At 36.4% G+C, this 17,500-nt stretch overlaps 1 protein-coding gene across 3 annotated transcripts in view; it reads right to left on the reverse strand.

The window, feature by feature from the left end:
• LOC137997377 (polyamine-transporting ATPase 13A3-like) overlaps positions 1–17,500 on the reverse strand; it is a 57,552-nt gene that overhangs the window by 37,667 nt on the left and 2,385 nt on the right. For 2 of the 3 annotated variants that reach the window (XR_011122460.1, XM_068843331.1), the window contains exons 4-14: positions 14,521–14,579; positions 12,591–12,654; positions 11,736–11,768; positions 11,133–11,212; positions 10,919–10,996; positions 10,126–10,195; positions 8,390–8,524; positions 7,573–7,639; positions 6,515–6,646; positions 2,976–3,164; positions 2,309–2,419 (exon numbers count right to left, since the gene is read on the reverse strand). Coding sequence is in view for 2 of the 3 variants with exons in the window: in XM_068843331.1 (XP_068699432.1) it covers positions 2,309–2,419; positions 2,976–3,164; positions 6,515–6,646; positions 7,573–7,639; positions 8,390–8,524; positions 10,126–10,195; positions 10,919–10,996; positions 11,133–11,212; positions 11,736–11,768; positions 12,591–12,654; positions 14,521–14,579 (1,018 nt within the window). In the remaining variant the exon portion in view is untranslated. The remainder of the gene's footprint in view (positions 1–2,308; positions 2,420–2,975; positions 3,165–6,514; positions 6,647–7,572; positions 7,640–8,389; positions 8,525–10,125; positions 10,196–10,918; positions 10,997–11,132; positions 11,213–11,735; positions 11,769–12,590; positions 12,655–14,520; positions 14,580–17,500) is intronic. The other variant, XM_068843332.1, reaches the window with a different exon arrangement.

Consider the following 17,500-nt stretch of genomic DNA (forward strand, 5'->3'; position numbering starts at 1 on the left):
CAAACAGGTCGGGAATCTTACATTAATTTTGTAGCAGGCGAGACACACTGTATAAAATAATGTTCACCTTGGTATTAAATAAATGAAGAGATTTTTTTTTGTCCAGGATGAAAGAGGGATGGATACTCAGAAAACTCTAAGTGCTCTAAGCAGAAGTTGAACTTATGAGTGAAATTAAAGAACAACTTTCCCAGGAACTGTGAGCTGTGGCTGGGCTATTGGTTGAACGTTTGCCAACAGTTGGACTACAGATTCCTTGGGAAGCTGTTCTTCTATTTTACCAACTTACATATATGAATAACATTATTCTTGATTTCTAAATAGTTTGGGTGCTATGGGAAAGACAGTCTGCCTAGCTGGCAAATTGTTGGCATGGGAGGCAAATAACGAGTGGTATAGTCAGATGGAGAATAGGGAGGGACGCTGTGAAATCCACAGTGTCCCTCCCCATTTTCTGTGTGGCATTACCGCTTGTTAATTGCCTCCTGTACCAACAATCCCATCACCTACGCAGACTATGGGAAAGACCATGGGAGCTAGAGCATGTCCTACTTTACTACTAGCATTCAAATTACATGTAGTTTAGAAACATTCTCTTCATTCATTTACTGGGGTTAGCAATAGTCATAGCACCATACTAGGTACTTATTGTTGTAATTTAATATTATAATTACCATGATGGAAACAAAAATAAATACCATCTTCTTAATTAGTAACAATAAAATTGAGAGAACATTTGAAGCATTTTGACAATTTCATTCCTAGAAATACAGCAGGGCAATAATAATTGTACAGCTGTAACACAGCGAAGAGCATCCAAACTAGTAATAATTCTACATGTAATTATAATAATTATTGGAAGGTCATGGGGTTGTCTCTTGTTAGTCCTGAGCAGTTAGTTTTTTTCCAAGTATCCTTTAATCAGTATCATAGTAGTTACAAGGAATATCGATGGGAAATGGGATTCCTTACATTTAATGTACAAAGTCAAGGTGGCAACATTAGCATATAAGATTTTTCATGACTGTACCTCTCTCTCTATGGGTCATATTTTAGCTACAAACATGGTAACAGTGCCTCACTTTAACACATATGTTATGAAAAATTCGATAGCATTCAGAGCTTGAGCCTGATCCAATCCTCTGGGAATTGAAAGCTATTATTATGCTAACGTCTTCTTTTGTTTTCGTTGAAAAACATGGCTGTTGATCACGTGAGTGAAACCCAAGAATTGTGTGGAATCTCCTCACTCCGCATCTCGCAAAGACATCCAATGTCAAGAACTATACTAGAATGGCCTCTATAAATCTGACAAATTACGTAATTAATTTTAGACTTTCAGGCGGAATCTCCGCAAACAATGCCCCACAATAATAAATACAATTTTCTATATTATTAAGACGATTTTAATAATAAGATATATTTTTATTCCTTAAGTTTTAGTTAGCTTAAATGCACGATCCCATACACTGGCAACATTTTAATCACCATCGTGTTGAAATGAAAGCTGTTGTATTGTATTGTATTGTATCGAAATAACAATATTGGGGACATGTTATTCTCACCTTTTTACTTAGTCATGACAGAGTAACTATAATAATAGTTATCCAAATGGTCTGAATAGCACAAGTGTTACTAATATTTTTTTAAAATACATGTACACCACACTTTTGAGTTTAAGGAACATGTTTCGATGTTTCAAACATCATCTTCAGCCATAGTGAGTGTGAAATGAAAATTTTTACAAGATAATTCCTATAGATATATACAAATGTATAACTATCAATACAATGATTCTTTGTAGATTACAGAAAACATAGGTGACAACGGTAACAGTTTAAAAGTGTAATGCTAAACTCAACAAACAAGTTGATCATGTCAGTTTAGCATTACACTTTTAAACTTATGTCAGTTGTGTTCTCTACGATATTGTTGGTTGGATTGAATTTTACCTACTTAATTGTAACAACATTTAATCTACAAAGAATCATAGTTATATATATCTGCAAATTATCTTGTAAAAATTTTAATTTCACACTCACTATGGCTGAAGATGGTGTTTGAAACATGTTCCTTAAACTCAAAAGTGTGGTTGGTTGTATTTTTAAAAATATTAATAATAGTTATGATTTCACAATACATGTATGATCATGGTAGAACTGTTTTCTATCAGACTGTATTTTTTAAATGGTCAGACAAAACTAGACTTAGAAATGTGAAACAGTCAGTATTGTTCCATTGAAAATGGAAGAAATTACAGCAACATGTCAGATGACACCAGATGAAATAAATTATATATTAACCTTACCCAGTAGGGAAAGGAACCCAACAAAGCGCATTGAATCTCTGAAGAACTTAAATCCCACAGGTTTTGGATTCAGAATAGAGCGAATTAATCTGCCCTTAGTTGTTGAAAAGCCTGCAAAGATAGCAAACATTCTGTCAAAACTGCTATGCAGTGGTACAAGAGTGAGGTGATATACAACAAAGTGAAGTGAAGCATACAATTTTGGTCAAGAAATGGTAAGACACTTTCATCGTTTTTACTTATTATTGATTGATGTAATAAATCTTTACCACCTCCTCTGCCTACATGCAGACCGATTTTGCCATTCTTCCCGTGTTTTAATTTATGATTTGGCAGGCTTTGCTATCAAATGTACATTACACTGTAAATGTGGGGTGTCAGGGGTGGAGGAATCCCTAAACTCCAAAGACCTGTAACAAAGAATAATAATATTACCAAAAATGCAATCAGGATCAAAAATGCCTCTACAGCAAGTTGTCCTAGTGATTCTTGCTTACTCTCTAAATCACTCTGGACAAGTGCACACCACCAAAGTTGGCCACTACCCTTTCCCCTTTTCCACATAATTTGTCTCAAGTAGGTATATACATACTGAAAGACAGATTTTTGCTGGTTAAAACAAGCTCCACTAATCTTTAAATTACACTTACAGTCTAGAACTACATACCAGTTCTTACAACCACAGCAAGGACTCTTGCATGGCCATAATAACGTGTTTGAATGACTCTTGTTCCACTGAATAGAGTGTGTCTTTTTTGCCTTTCTGGATTGTATGACTGTTCTCTTTCTTCTGCGGGGAAACTTGAGGATCTCTTCGAATTTGGTAAAGGTGTTTTGGTCACCGGAACACTTTCACCTGGAAAAATTAGTAGTTCAGCATTAAAATTATCGTTTTTTTAAGAAGTGGCGAATCATTTTAACAATTTAAAACAGCTTATTGAAACCTGCAGCAAGGATGGAATCATTAAACCAATCTCTAAAATTCGGATATTTCAAAAGATTAGAAATCTGTCTCAGGACTGGCAGACTCAAAATCTAAATTAGAGATAACATTATTAGCTCATTGAGAAAAAATTCTCAGTTCTGAAGCAAGAAATCAAGGTAGCAGGGAACTCTCTGTAAAGATTTAAAACTCAACAATGCAAAAGAATTCAGACATTTGAAAAAAAACTTTTTCTTATACATGTACAATTACATGTACAATGTACATGTTACTAAAGATGCAGGCCTTCAAAAAATAACCAAAAAAGCACGACTTGAGAAACACCCAAAGCTAAAGCTCAAGAGCTGAGATTGCAGTGTTATACCAAATAATTATTGTAAATGTATTTTTGACATTTGTAAGCATCATTTTTGATAGCGTGTCAGCCTAACTGAGAACTATAACCAGTCCCAAAAAGAACTGCACAAAGATGAAATAGCCACAGATTCAAGACATCTTCTCTAAACTGAGGGTCCCAAATAGGCTTTTTTTTAATCCTGCATCCTGCTGCTATTTTTTATTCCATCCTGCCATCCAGCCGCATTGAGCATTTTCATCCCAATCCTGCCCAGCTGAAACCACTCTGCTCCAGCTCATCGCCATATTTCAACTGATCAACAGTACTGGCGAGGACAGTTTTACGGTAGAATTTTATAAGTATTTCTTTGATCTCATAGGTGCAAATCTATTAGCAAGCCTTAATAGAGCATATGAGCCTGGGAGGTTATTGGTCTCTCAGTGTAGTGGCATAATTACGCTTTTACCGAAAGACGACGCTGAATTATTGCTTTTACAGAATTGGCGTCCCATCACTTTACTAGATATGGATTATAAAATTGCATCCAAAGCCATTGCAAGGCAAATTGAGCCAATGATCACAAAGCTCATACATCCGGACCAAACGGGCTTCATAAAAGGAAGATATATTGGACAAAATGTAAGATTAATAAGTGATATTATGGAGCAAACTTGGGTGAACAATACTCCAGGTATATTAATATCAGTTGATTTTACAAAAGCTTTTGACTCCCTGGAATGGTCTTGTATTCAAAGTGCTCTCAAAAAATTCAATTTTGGTGGCAGCTTAAGAAAATGGATCGAGATTTTCTACATGGACATAGAAAGCGCAGCTTTGAACAACGGCTTTGCGACGGACTGATTTAAGCCCTCTAGAGGAGTTAGACAAGGATGTCCACTCTCGCCATATCTGTCTAACAAAATAAGACAAAGCTCGACCATTAATTTAAAGGAATCAGAATTTTTGGCACAGAGATCGAACTAAGCCAATTTGCAGACGATACCAACTTATTTTGTGTTGATGTAGCCGGATTTCTCTGGATTAGTGCTCAACGTAGAGAAAACAAAAGCATTCTGGCTTGGGAAATGGTTGAATAATAGAACAAAACCGCTAGGGATGAAATGAATGAACACTCCCACCAAATTATTAGGAATCTATGTTTCCTGTGATAAAAGAGGTAATATCCAGATGAAGTACAAAAACTACAGACCAACTTAGACATTAATTTTGGAAATCGAGAGGATTAACGCTCTATGGAAAAGTATTATAATTAAATCTTTGGGGTTGTCTAGCTTAATATACTCAATTTCCAATGTTAACGTCCCTAATAATAATAATAATAATAAATAATAATAATAATAATAATATTAATAATGATAAATAATAATAATAATAATAATAATAGAGGTTTATTAGCATTCCAAAAAAATGAATTGGCTCTTCTATGCCTAAGGAAATAGTGTCAATGGTAAAGGGCAAAATGTTTCGGTTCCTTTGGAAAAATAAGAAGGACAAAATAAAACGCACTAGTATGTATCAAGACCTTTCCACAGGGGGCCTACGGATGGTTGACATTGAACTTACAATAAAATCGCTTAGACTTGCGTGGATCAAAAGACTTCTTTTTAGAGATAACTGCAATTGGAAAGTAGTACCGGACTACTTTTTTAACAAACATGGAGGCCTTGAATAATTTCCTGCTTCGATGTAACTATGATGCCAAATATTTAACGCACATTCCGGCATTCTATAGAGACATACTTATTGCATTTGATGAAATCAAGACTCTGTACAATTATGATCAAGGAATCGACACCATCCTCTTTAATAACAAAGACATCTTAGTTGATGGGAAACCATTATTTACAAGGGAATGGTGCTGTGGAGACTTGGTTTTTGTGATGAGCGACTGAAGGCAGATTTTCTACATCAATGGTCATGCAACTCAGTGGATTCAGGGCTCGAGACTAACGGTAGCCAACTAGCCACAGCCTAGTGAAATGTCAGTTTTGGCTAGTAGATTTTGAGCTTCCACTAGCCATTGGGGATTAGTAAATATTGTGAAGCAGTGGAGTTCTGGACGAAAACAAAAATGAAAATTATTTCTTATGGATAAGGCAAAAGGAGAGAATAGAAACTAACAACAGAAACTTTGAGCTGATTCTGAAGAGAAAACCAACGCAGATTACACTTTCCCCACCCCACATTATGAAATCATGTGGAACTTCTCGGCTCCTGTTTCCACATGCGTGTTTCCATATGGGCGTAACTCCGTTGCAGACAATCGCACGCACCTTCCGAGGCCTTGATCACAAACAGTTTTGGTAAATGGAAACACCATTTACGTTCATCCTCGACCAATGAAGTGTACAAGAACTTCAGACCTATTTGGAACCTTAGCTTCATTTCCAAAGCCACTGAGAAGGTTGTAACTGTGCGTCTCAATCACCATCTTGAGGACGCAAGTCTACATACATTGTAAGATTTATCAATCAGTTTATAAGGAAGGCCAGAGCACTGAAACCGTGCTTACGTGAATACACACTTTCTACCACCTACCTACTTTCTACCTACTTTCTACCACCTAAGCAACATTGCTCAAATCAGTAAACATCTCTCTTTCTATCACAGTGAAACTTTGATCCACGCATTCGTAACATCTAAGATTGACCAATATAATATACTACTCTCAAGTCTTGGGCAACTCCAGTATGTCCAGAATTTCAGCAGCCCAACTTGTAACAGGCGCATGTTAACACGAGCATATTACACCTGTGCTAAGAGATCTGCATTGGTTACCCGTTCATGAACGTAATCTTGATTCTCCCAGTCAAGTGACTTAAAATGCATCAGGATTACATGAGACCAAATAATTATTATATTAAGCTTTCTTGGTCAACATTATACATGTATTTCATTTACCCACCTGTTAACATACTCTCATTGACAATACAATTACCACTGATAAGGACAGCATCACAGTGAATGATGGCCCCTTTGGGTGGTATAACAAGTACATCTCCAGGAACAAGATGTTCAGATGATATCTCTAATTGAACTGTGTTATAAAAATAAATTAACAGAAACTGAAATATAAGCTGATCACCAAGTGTCCCAAGCTGACATGCAATACCATAATTCAATACATACAGTGTACTGGTAGTTTAATTGACCACTCCCCATAGGGGCTTTTAAGGGCCAAAGAAATAAAATCAACGAAACAACACAATAATAACAACAACAACAACTGTTAAGAATCCCAACTGGCTGGAGGCAAACCAGATGGCTATTTACAAATGCGGCCAAGAAGTTGAACCAGGGGCAAATTCAAAGAAAGGTTAGAAAGGGCCTTGCATCCGGGAAGTCCGGATCTCAAGGCAAGCGTCCTAACCACTGGGCCACACTAGAGATATAGGGCACACTGTACCTAATAAATTGCCCCTTAATGCAAACTGCTTCTATAAATGCCATGAAAATCTACCGGTTTTTGACAACTAAAAATGTACACAAACATGTACCTTGTAGAAAATGTACTTAAATAATTACATACTATATTGGGCATCCTGCCTTTGAAGTCAAACTGCACGTAGTGTGAGTGGTCACAATGTTCATGATTCTGTGTCTTAGATTAACTAAGACACCTGGAACAGATTCTTTTACTTTTGGCTGCCAGGTCTAAGTAAATTATTATGTATGATCTGGTTTGCTTTTCATGCAACATATTTATACTCAACTTCTACAAAAGACCAAAACTAGACATGCAAAACAGATTGACGCTCATTTTTTTGGGAAAAGAGATGATTTCGCTGAGATGTGTTTGTTGTAGTTTGATTAAGAAGCAATTAATGATTCACTAACATGTGTCTTGGAGACAAAATTGGATGCAACAGACAGCACCTGGTGTAGGATCCAATGGTGCATGTAGGTCAAAGTGGTACCTTACTTCTTTTGTGACAAAACCTCATATAATGGCGGATGGTTTACCTGCATTATTACGCAGTACAGTTACTCTTTCTGACACAGCCACCATGTCCCTTAATGTCTTAAGATGCTGTTGTGACAAAAAAAAGGAAATAAAACTTCTTGAATAAGGTCATAAATAATAATAATAATAATAATAATAATAATAATAATAACAACAATAATAATAACAACAACAACAATAATAATAATAATAATAATAATAATAATATATTATTGTCTCAGTTTGAAATACTTAAAGGCCCACCTTCAACCAACGGGTAACAAAAATCAATCATGGCTACTTTTATGTAATAAAATTTCATTTTACTACCACCCATTTGACTGGATTGTTGAAAATGTCATATTAAATTATTTATTAATCTTCTTAAACAAAAGGTCTGACATGTTTGGAGGAGTAGTTACAAAAATGGTAGCAATGATATTATAAGGATACATGAATCCATGTAATCAATAGCGTTTCTTCACTTTTATTGGCTTATTTCCTCATAACAATGAAATTTTGTAGGACTCGTAAACTTACAATGACGTTGGGGGGTACCAAAAAATGGAAGCAAATGAACTTGAATTTGTCCCAAATAACAAGCAAAAAGAACGTATCAACATTCACGATGCATAATATTAAACTGGTGTTTGCTGTTACCTTGTTGTTGCCAATTAGTACAGTACAGTATTGGGGTACATGTAGCAACCTTCATTGCTCAAAAATGAGATAAACATCAACCTCAAATGATACAACAAAAACTAGTGCATCCTTTTTTTTGCTACCGTGTAGGGTACTCTACATAATTGTTGCCCTTTAAACCTGTACTTCACTCACCATTCGTGTTTGATATATGGTGATAATTATTGAAACTAGAGACACCATTAGAATGGCCACAGCATAGTAGTAATAGTTATCCATTGACCACAAGATAATGCTACAAAACTGAAAAACGTAGAATGGATCTACAACCTGTAAAAAAACAACAACATAGATTTCTAGCGTTCATTATCTAAAGAGTCCAGGGGCTTGTTTCTCAAAAGTCCATGAAGATTTTCGTTTATTTGAAGAATTCCCATTTGAACATATTTTCAACAACAGAGAAATCAAAACAATAATTATTGCAAAGTTGCATCACTTGAAACATTTTCCTTTTGAAGATACAAAGTGTTTTATACATACAGTACATGTACAATGTATGCCCGAAAAGTGTCAGGATCTTTGAGAAACGACCCCCTGTTAAGAAGTCACTAAAGTTTATAATGACATCTACAAAATGAAAGACGGTGACCATCAATAGAATTTGATATGCCTTAACACATTGACTACAGGGAGTGAGAAATAACTTATTTGACTTTCTCTAACGCCAGACAATTTTACTTGTCAACTGAGGGCCTCCTAGGGTGCCTCAGGGGTCAATAGGTTAACCAGTCAAAAACTCTCCATTAACCCACTGACTCCTGGGAGTGAGACTTGCCAGATTTTACTCTGTCTAACGCCAGATGATTTTACTCGTCACTGGGTAAGGTGAATAAGGCTGGTCAATGGGTTAGTAGTCCCCTAAATTGCCGAGAAGCGAATAAAGCCCTTTCCTGGAAAAAGATAATGTAAAAAAGATATGTTTATTTATAGATGGTTTTCACGTGACGACAGCGGCCATGTTGGTGTACAAGAACAATAGACGTTCTCTCCTTTGGGAACCAAACTCTATTTTTATGCATATTCCATGCATACATTTTGTTTTGTTTTGTACACCAATATGGCCGCCAAGTCACGTGAGTAAAAACCATCTATTGGTTTGGCCTTGGTGGTTCAAAAGGTGGCTAAAAGTTATCCACTGAGGATAACTCACTATTATTTTACCAGGTAACAGTAAATCACTTTGCAGCAGATCACTGCTATCAAAGCAATTGAGCTACAGCCCATTGAATATTTAACAATTATTCCATGAGCGTGCGTTGGATATGAGTTGGCTATAACCAGTCTCATATCCAACAAGCGTGAATGGAATAATTGTTTTATTACATTCCTTAAACCCCAAAAGTTTGGAAGTACCACATACGAGCAAAAAAAGGGAGAAAATCCTAGCGAAATCGAAAAAACTTGATGAAGATGCAATGTTGTGTAATACCTTGTGTTCAGACAGACACAGGCTCATCACAAAAACATTTCTTACCTTTTCGCGCACTTCTAAGCTTCGGAATTGATCCAAACTTTCCACAAAAACGTTTTTTTTTTGCTTTAGACAGAGAGAAATTTAGCTTTCAGGCGAAAAGAATTCTAGATTAGCAACGCTAATAGCAATCATTTACCATATAAGGTCAAACTAAGGTATATGAGCTGATAACAGAGATTGAGCGAACCAATCAGAGCACGAGAAACGCATTATCCGACGTTGAGAATTTAATAAACTAATAATTTATCCAGAGAAAAACCTCCACCACGCCTTTGAATTGGTGCCATGTTGTGCATAACAATCACACAATCCTAATCATGTAATTACATATTTATGAGATGAGAAGAAAATGAGGAATCAACGTGTAAGTTGAAATAATGAATTAAATTTGGGTTACCTCTTCAAGGAAAAGTCTTGCATATGATTTGACATCAACATCCACCACATTTGCACCATATAGCTTTTGCCTAGAGGTACAAATACCAATAATTTTTGGCTTTAGAGCACTTTGTCCTACATTATTTTACTCTCTGAAGAAATGATCCCATAACAAGTCCACCGAGTTAAAGCAAAAACACTGATACGGCCGGCGTTTAAGAACCACTGTAACATGTACCAACTCTTCTTTAAGGAAGCAAACCCTTACTTTAAATGACACAGTGTGATTGGCTGGAATGCAAAACGAAGGTCACTCAAGGTCACAAGATTAAACTTGAAAAATAATGTTATTGATGGTTTTTAATCACATGATGAGATGACAGCCAGGTTGGTGCACAAAACAATAGAAAATTATGGCTCATGTTTTGCATTATAATAGTCTAAGAATCAAATTCTCATGACTTTTCTCTTTATTGTTCTGTGCGCCAACATGGCTGCTGTGACGTCAGGTGAAAACCAGCCATAGCTACAACTGTACATGTATGTGTTATTTACCTTAGTTTGACAGGTAAATAACAGGTACAAAACACAGGTCACAGGTCACAGGTCATTGTTTTGCCATTTACAGAAAGAATCCTAAGCATTCATTAAAGCTAACTTGTGCTCAATTAGACCTAAACAAAAGTTTTTAGACCTAACGTTACAATTGGCAAACAGTTTAATAGGGTTGTTTCTGTGTTGGTAAAACAATGACCTGTGACGTACGTTTTGTACCTGCCCAATAAATACATTTGTAATACTAAAAAAATTACCTTTTCTGCACTTCATCCCATTGCAAACCAGATGAACCCAGATAAAAACTCATTGGGAAAGTTCCAACATCAAGGCCCCTACCAAAAACAAGTTCAAACAATACTGTTCAATGAATGCAGCTACAGTATGCAAAGAGATGCCCGTGAAAACCAATGGTTTTCACATACACTGTTCAAGAAAGGTAGAATGATTTTTTTGTCAAATAATACAAACCTCAATAATTCAAAGCACTCACGCTCTTCATTCCACAAGTATCTAAGGTGCCTGTGGCAAAAGTACTTCCTTTGTTTAACCTACAGGTATGAGTGTAGCAATAATGTTATCTACAGTTATACTGTCAGTAATAATAATTATTGTCAATACTACTGAGGCTACTCAGATGAATGTTTCCATAAATTTATCACAGAATAATAATAATAATACAATGTAATAATAATAATAATAAGGATAATAATAATAATAATAATAATAATAATAATAAGTATTATTATTATTATTATTATTAGTAGTAGTAGTAGTAGTAGTAGTAGTAGTGTTAATGAAGTTAATTTATGGTTTAATTCGATTATCAATAAATTCTGTCATGTAAAATGAAATAACAATTAAAACAAATAAGCATTTGAGAGTGAGATAGCATCATAAAAGAGACATTACAGAGACCGTAAAATTGTTATTAATTTTATGCTTCGTCCCAACATGCAGAGACACCCACGGATCAAACACCCATTCCAAGCCAACTTATCCAGGTAAAGGAGTATTGGTATAACGGAAAAATCAATGATCATAACATTTATTATGCTCATCACAAAGTCTTACCGTACAAGTGGTATTCGCAACATTGAGAAGCCTCTGCAAGAAAATTACAAAACATGCTATCTATGAGGTATCTTAAGGTACTATAACTGTTATGCATTAAAATGGGATACTTAACAGTGCCCAAGATGTTGATAATCAACCCAAAAAATCCTTTAACCCTTCCAGTCCTGAGATTGTACTTGTCAATGGGGACTGCTTCAGAGACGAATGGGTTAGACATGTTGGACAATTCAGTTTGCTTTGAAAACTCTAGCTGGTGATTTCATAGACAATGTGGTATGTACTCAGTCAGGTATACAAACAGTAAAAAGCTGACACATAAAGTGTACATGTATACAAAGGTAAATATTCACTCAGAGATTTCAGTTCTAAGTATATGCCTTAATTCGGTTTTGAGCTTGATAAAAATGCAAATGCTCAGACCTAATTGAAACATGTTTGATGTATTTCTATAATATTAATATCTAAAGGTCACAAACTTTAAGAATTCTAATAATAATTATTATTATGATAATTATTTTTTTTATGTTGCACAGTGGACTATTCTGATTAGTTGAGTTTTCAATTTGACTTTTACATGTGTAGTCAAGCCATTAAGCTTTGGCATTTTTACATGTATGTACGATTTTATGGTATGCACAGGAATTGTTGTTTGTAATCTGAAACATGCATCAGTCTTGTTTAAAGAATTAATCTCTGGACACTACTTTTTCAGGACTTTATTCTAACAATATCATGTAGCGCCTAAACATACATGTCGATTAATGTGTAAAGTTGTTTTGCGACAGCAGAATTGTTGATTATTTTCAAAGTAAGATGTAAAAAATTAGTTTGCTGCAAGTACAAAGTGCAGACCTCACATTCGCTGGCACATTGATGAGCATCTTCCTCCGAATGAACAAAGACTGTGGATCCACTGCTACAACACAGCATTTGAAAGGGAAACAAGACATCATGCAAACACACAGATTGGTCAAGCAACTTTAAGGGTAAGGAAACAATTGTATACTTTAGGAAAGAATAAAACTGGATCACTCTTAATTTTTCCTGACAAAACTTTGTGTACTGATGAATCAAGGGCTTAGTTTTCAACTGATCTAAATCAATGCAAAAAGAAGCACTAGAATTTGTAATCAACTTCGTTGTCCACGGGGATTCCACTGCAAACCAAGGCCAACTATTAAAGGGCAAAATTCATGAATGGGTACTACTTAAGGTGCTATAGGAAGATCAGCCCTTTGGCATCAGAACAACATAAAAAACAACAAACAAAAAAATGCTGCTATGATCCACTTTTTATCCCTTGAATTTCTAGGTTTATCACATAGAATTCCAGGAAAGATTAAAAACATTGTTTACCGTTTGGAAATATCTGCATTGATTCCGGAGATATTTAAGTTTGAAAAAATAATTATGTGTAAAATATGTAAATGTGAGGACTGATGACATCATTCACTTAACCCAATGTAACATCAAGTACAGTAAAAACCCGCATACAAGAACACCCATTAATTTTTTGGGGTTCAGGCTGATTGGGTTCTTATATATCGGGTATTTTAGCTGAAATCAGCCTGAAAGTGTTCCTAAGTGTTCTCAATTTTTTACTTCTAAAAAATGCAAAGGATTCACTTACTATGATGAAATACATAACTTTGAGAGAAAATTAAACTTGAGACACACAACATTAGAAAATAAATACAGTTGTTGTACATTTGCTACATGTATACACAGCAAGTGAAATTACTAACATTTATACAGAGATCTTAGTGCAATACCACAGTAAAGCTACAGACATTGTTTGTTCTATTAAACTGAAAAGGGAAGAGTTTTTATATATAAGAACAATTTTCAATTTTCAGGCTGAATGTGTTCTTATATAATTATATGCTCCTTTTTTTACCAAATTTCAGCCCGGGTGTTCTTAATCCACATGTTCTTGTATGCAGGTTTTTACTGTAATAATTTCTAAATAGAGCTATCCTGGTCAATCTGTAGCAGAGACCATTGAAACTTGGTAGGCCAATAGCTCTAAAGGCAAACACCTGCAGCTATAAAGAAATTGGTTCCCATGGCAACTCACTCTCCAACTTGATTTTAATACTTTGGTGACATTAACCTACAAGAACATTTAACAAGGCCACAAAGTTGACATAACATAATAATAATTTATATGCTTGCAGGATCATGTAGATGAGGTCCCATTGGCAAATATCAAAATAAAACGTCTAAAGTGGCCAGCAAAGCCTTTAGAATCAGGGAGGTCTGGAACCCAGTGTGTTGCTATGGTAACAAGACTGGTATGTGCATATTGTGGAGGACATCTACTAGAATCTTACTGCAAAGAATCAAGCATTTCTGGGACAAATTGGCTGAGATATCTCTTTTCATCATAGTTGATCAAAATTCGGTTGAGTTTATGACATCATCGCTAGGCTAATTTGCATAATTAAAAAAAACTCGAATATCTCTGGAACAAAAAGAAAAGGAAAGGAAAGGAAAGGAACTTTTTTAAGTGTCTAATCTTCTAGCGCCGTAGAGCACTAATCAGGGACACTGTAATTGAAATTAACAAGTTAATGCAAATCAAATCAAATTGGCCACATTGGTGGGAGGCGAGTGCTCTCACCACTGCGCCATCCCTGCATCCCAGCAATCACTATATCAGCAACCAGTAAACAGCAATCTTCTTCTCATACAGACTGCTAGCTTATGTCTTAAAATGGCTTAGATAAGAAAGATGAGAATTTCATCATAGTAGCACTTTCAGAAATACATGTATTATTACCTTAAATTATCCAAATGTAGAAGTTGCACTGTCTCCACAGACCAATCCCCATGTGATGTCTGTAATCCAAAAATCAACACAAACAAAAAAAGAAACTGAATTTACTTGACTGCCATCTCGGAAGATTTCACAGGTCCATGTAAGGGAAACTACCAACGGCTGTACTGTAACAGAAAGATGCACAAAAGTGTTCTTGTCCTCAGAAACACATTATGGTTATTGCATGATAACATGTGTCTCCTTGTGTAGATGTAATACATATTGCATATCAAGACTGTCCAGTATTTCACAGCCATCTCGTTTTGAGCGAATGTGTCTCTCTCTCCTGGTTTTGGTATTCAATAACCATAATGAAAAATACCGGTAATAATGAAGCATGCCACCACCTGATCAACCAGCTGATGCAGGTCAAGGCTTCACCGCTTCCAGGTACTTCACAAACACTCTTTTTTCTAAGTGTTGGCGCAGTTATGAACGCAATTTTTACAATTGCGTAGAGAAGCCTGAAAAATTCAGGACTTCAACGGGGTTTGAACCCGTGAACTTGCGATTCCGGTGCGACGCTCTAACCAACTGAGCTATGAAGCCACTGACGTTGGGAGCTGGTCATTTGTGGGTTCTAATGCTCCCGTGAGGAATGAATCAATGATGAAATGGTATATGAAATGAATCATATGAACCCACAAATGACCAGCTCCCAACGTCAGTGGCTTCATAGCTCAGTTGGTTAGAGCGTCGCACCAGAATCGCGAGGTCACGGGTTCAAACCCCATTGAAGTCCTGAATTTTTCAGGCTTTTCTACGCAATTGTAAAAATTGCGTTCATAACTGCGACGATCATAGCTTCACTTGATTTCATATCCGTAGTTCATATGATTAATTTCATATACCATTTCATCTCTGTTTGTGTGTATTGGACAAACCTCAAATATGTGCCATGGTACTGGGCCAAAGAAAAGGATAACACCCTTAATAAGATCAAGGAAGCAGTTATAATTACTTCTTTCCGTTCTCATGTACTTTGACAAGGAATCACTTGGTTTTGTCGTTACCCAGGACGACCACCCTGTCACCTACATGTATGCAAGCAGAGCTTTAACACAGGCTGTACATCAAAAAGGAGCTCTTGATGCACGTTTTTGGTTCATAACACAACCACCAGTACGTTCATGGAAGAAAAGGCAGTCCCTTTACAAAAATCACAAGTCCTTGGTTTCTATTTCAAGAAAACTGCTAGCATCTGCACAAAAATGACTTTAGCGACTTCTCCTCGCCTACAACAATATGATGTTACAGTAGAAATCAGATACAGGCCTGGTAGAGAGATGCACCTCGCCGAGCCTATCCAACTCCAAGTCCTCAAGATTCACAAACATCAGAGACAGAGAGAGAAGAGGAAAGCATTCATGCCACAGACTACCACCTAGCAATCTCTGAGCAGCAGCTGAGTGAAATCAAGCAAGAAACAGCGAAAGACCCACCCTTTCAGATTCTCAAGGCGGTGATCCCAAGTCTCCCAGTAATTTAAATGAACTAGCCGTACAGGTCCAAAGACCACGACCACGACCAAAGATGAGTTATTCCCCAAACTCTGAGACAGAAAGTTAAAGAAAAGATTCAGAGTACCCATACCAGAATACAAGGATGCCTCAGGCAAGCTCAAGAAGTTGTTTATTGGCCATCCATGAATCAAGAAATCACTGATTACATTTCAACTGTGACACATGCAACATGTTTGCCAACTAAACCAAACAAGAACCACTCATGATGTACCTGAACACCCATGGCAGAAAGTTGGTTGTGACATACATGTACTGATATTCGACTTACACGATTACATGAAAAGGGTTAACCTGTGTATAGTTGATTTAGATTATTATTTTGCTGTTATGTTGAGATTGATCATTTGGAAAGGAAGACTGCCAAAGTAGTTATTACCTGATTGAAAGGCCATTTCGCCAATCATAGTATACCTATTTGTAATGTGTTCCAGAGTGACAATGGTCCACCCTTTGATTCGCAAGAGTTCAGAGATTCTGTGAGGGACTACAATTTTGAAATAGTCACAAGTTCACCCAATTATCCTCAAAGTAACCGCCATGTAGTAAACGCCATGAAGAAAACAAAGCTGCTAATGACAAAATCTAAGTAAGCTGGAACCAACTTTTACTTAGCACTTCTAGACTGGAGGAACAGCCCAACCAAAGGCATAGGCAGTTCACCTGTGCAAAGACTTTGTGGCAGGAAAACAAGAACGTGTACTTCTTCCAACAAGAACAAGTCTTCTAAAACCTACAACCACCACTGATATACATGTACATGCACTTGAGGGCTACTGCCTTTACACAAGGGAAGTGCAGTATCAAATAATTATGTTGCCAAGTAACAATGCTCAAAAGTCGAAGAAAACTCAAGTTAAAGACCAAGTGCATGGAGATCGTATGCAGTACGCACTGAGGGTGGTAGAGTTTTTTGCAGAAACCACAGGCACCTAACGAAATGCTACCAACCTCCAGCTACATGTGTACAAGTACGTCATCTATGCCTGAAGTGGAGGCTGAGCATTCTAACATCACAACTTTGCAACCTTATCAAAAGAAAAACCGGTGAAAGACTTTAGACAACTACATGTACATGTACCCACACCAACACCCAAACAAGTGATAACAGACACGGCAACTCCACAAGTTGAGTCCAAAAGTACCACCACCTGTGAAAGACTCACCAACAGGTGAAGGAATAGTAACTAGGAGCAGGCATCAAATCAAACTACCCACTCGTTTAAAGGACATGACTTACAGTAGTTTTAAATCAAGAACATTGAACTGTTTATGACTGTTTTATTTCAACCTAAGGACTTTGAACATTGTGCCAATTTCATCACAGTTCATGGGCTCATAGTTGTTGTGTTTGTTTCTCAGAAGGACATTTTAAGACTTGTTTATTGCAAGATTTGTGTTTTTTGTTCTTGTTTTGAATC

Source organism: Montipora foliosa, chromosome 3 (genome assembly GCF_036669935.1).
Source record: "Montipora foliosa isolate CH-2021 chromosome 3, ASM3666993v2, whole genome shotgun sequence".
In the NCBI taxonomy this organism is placed as follows: Eukaryota; Metazoa; Cnidaria; class Anthozoa; order Scleractinia; family Acroporidae; genus Montipora; species Montipora foliosa.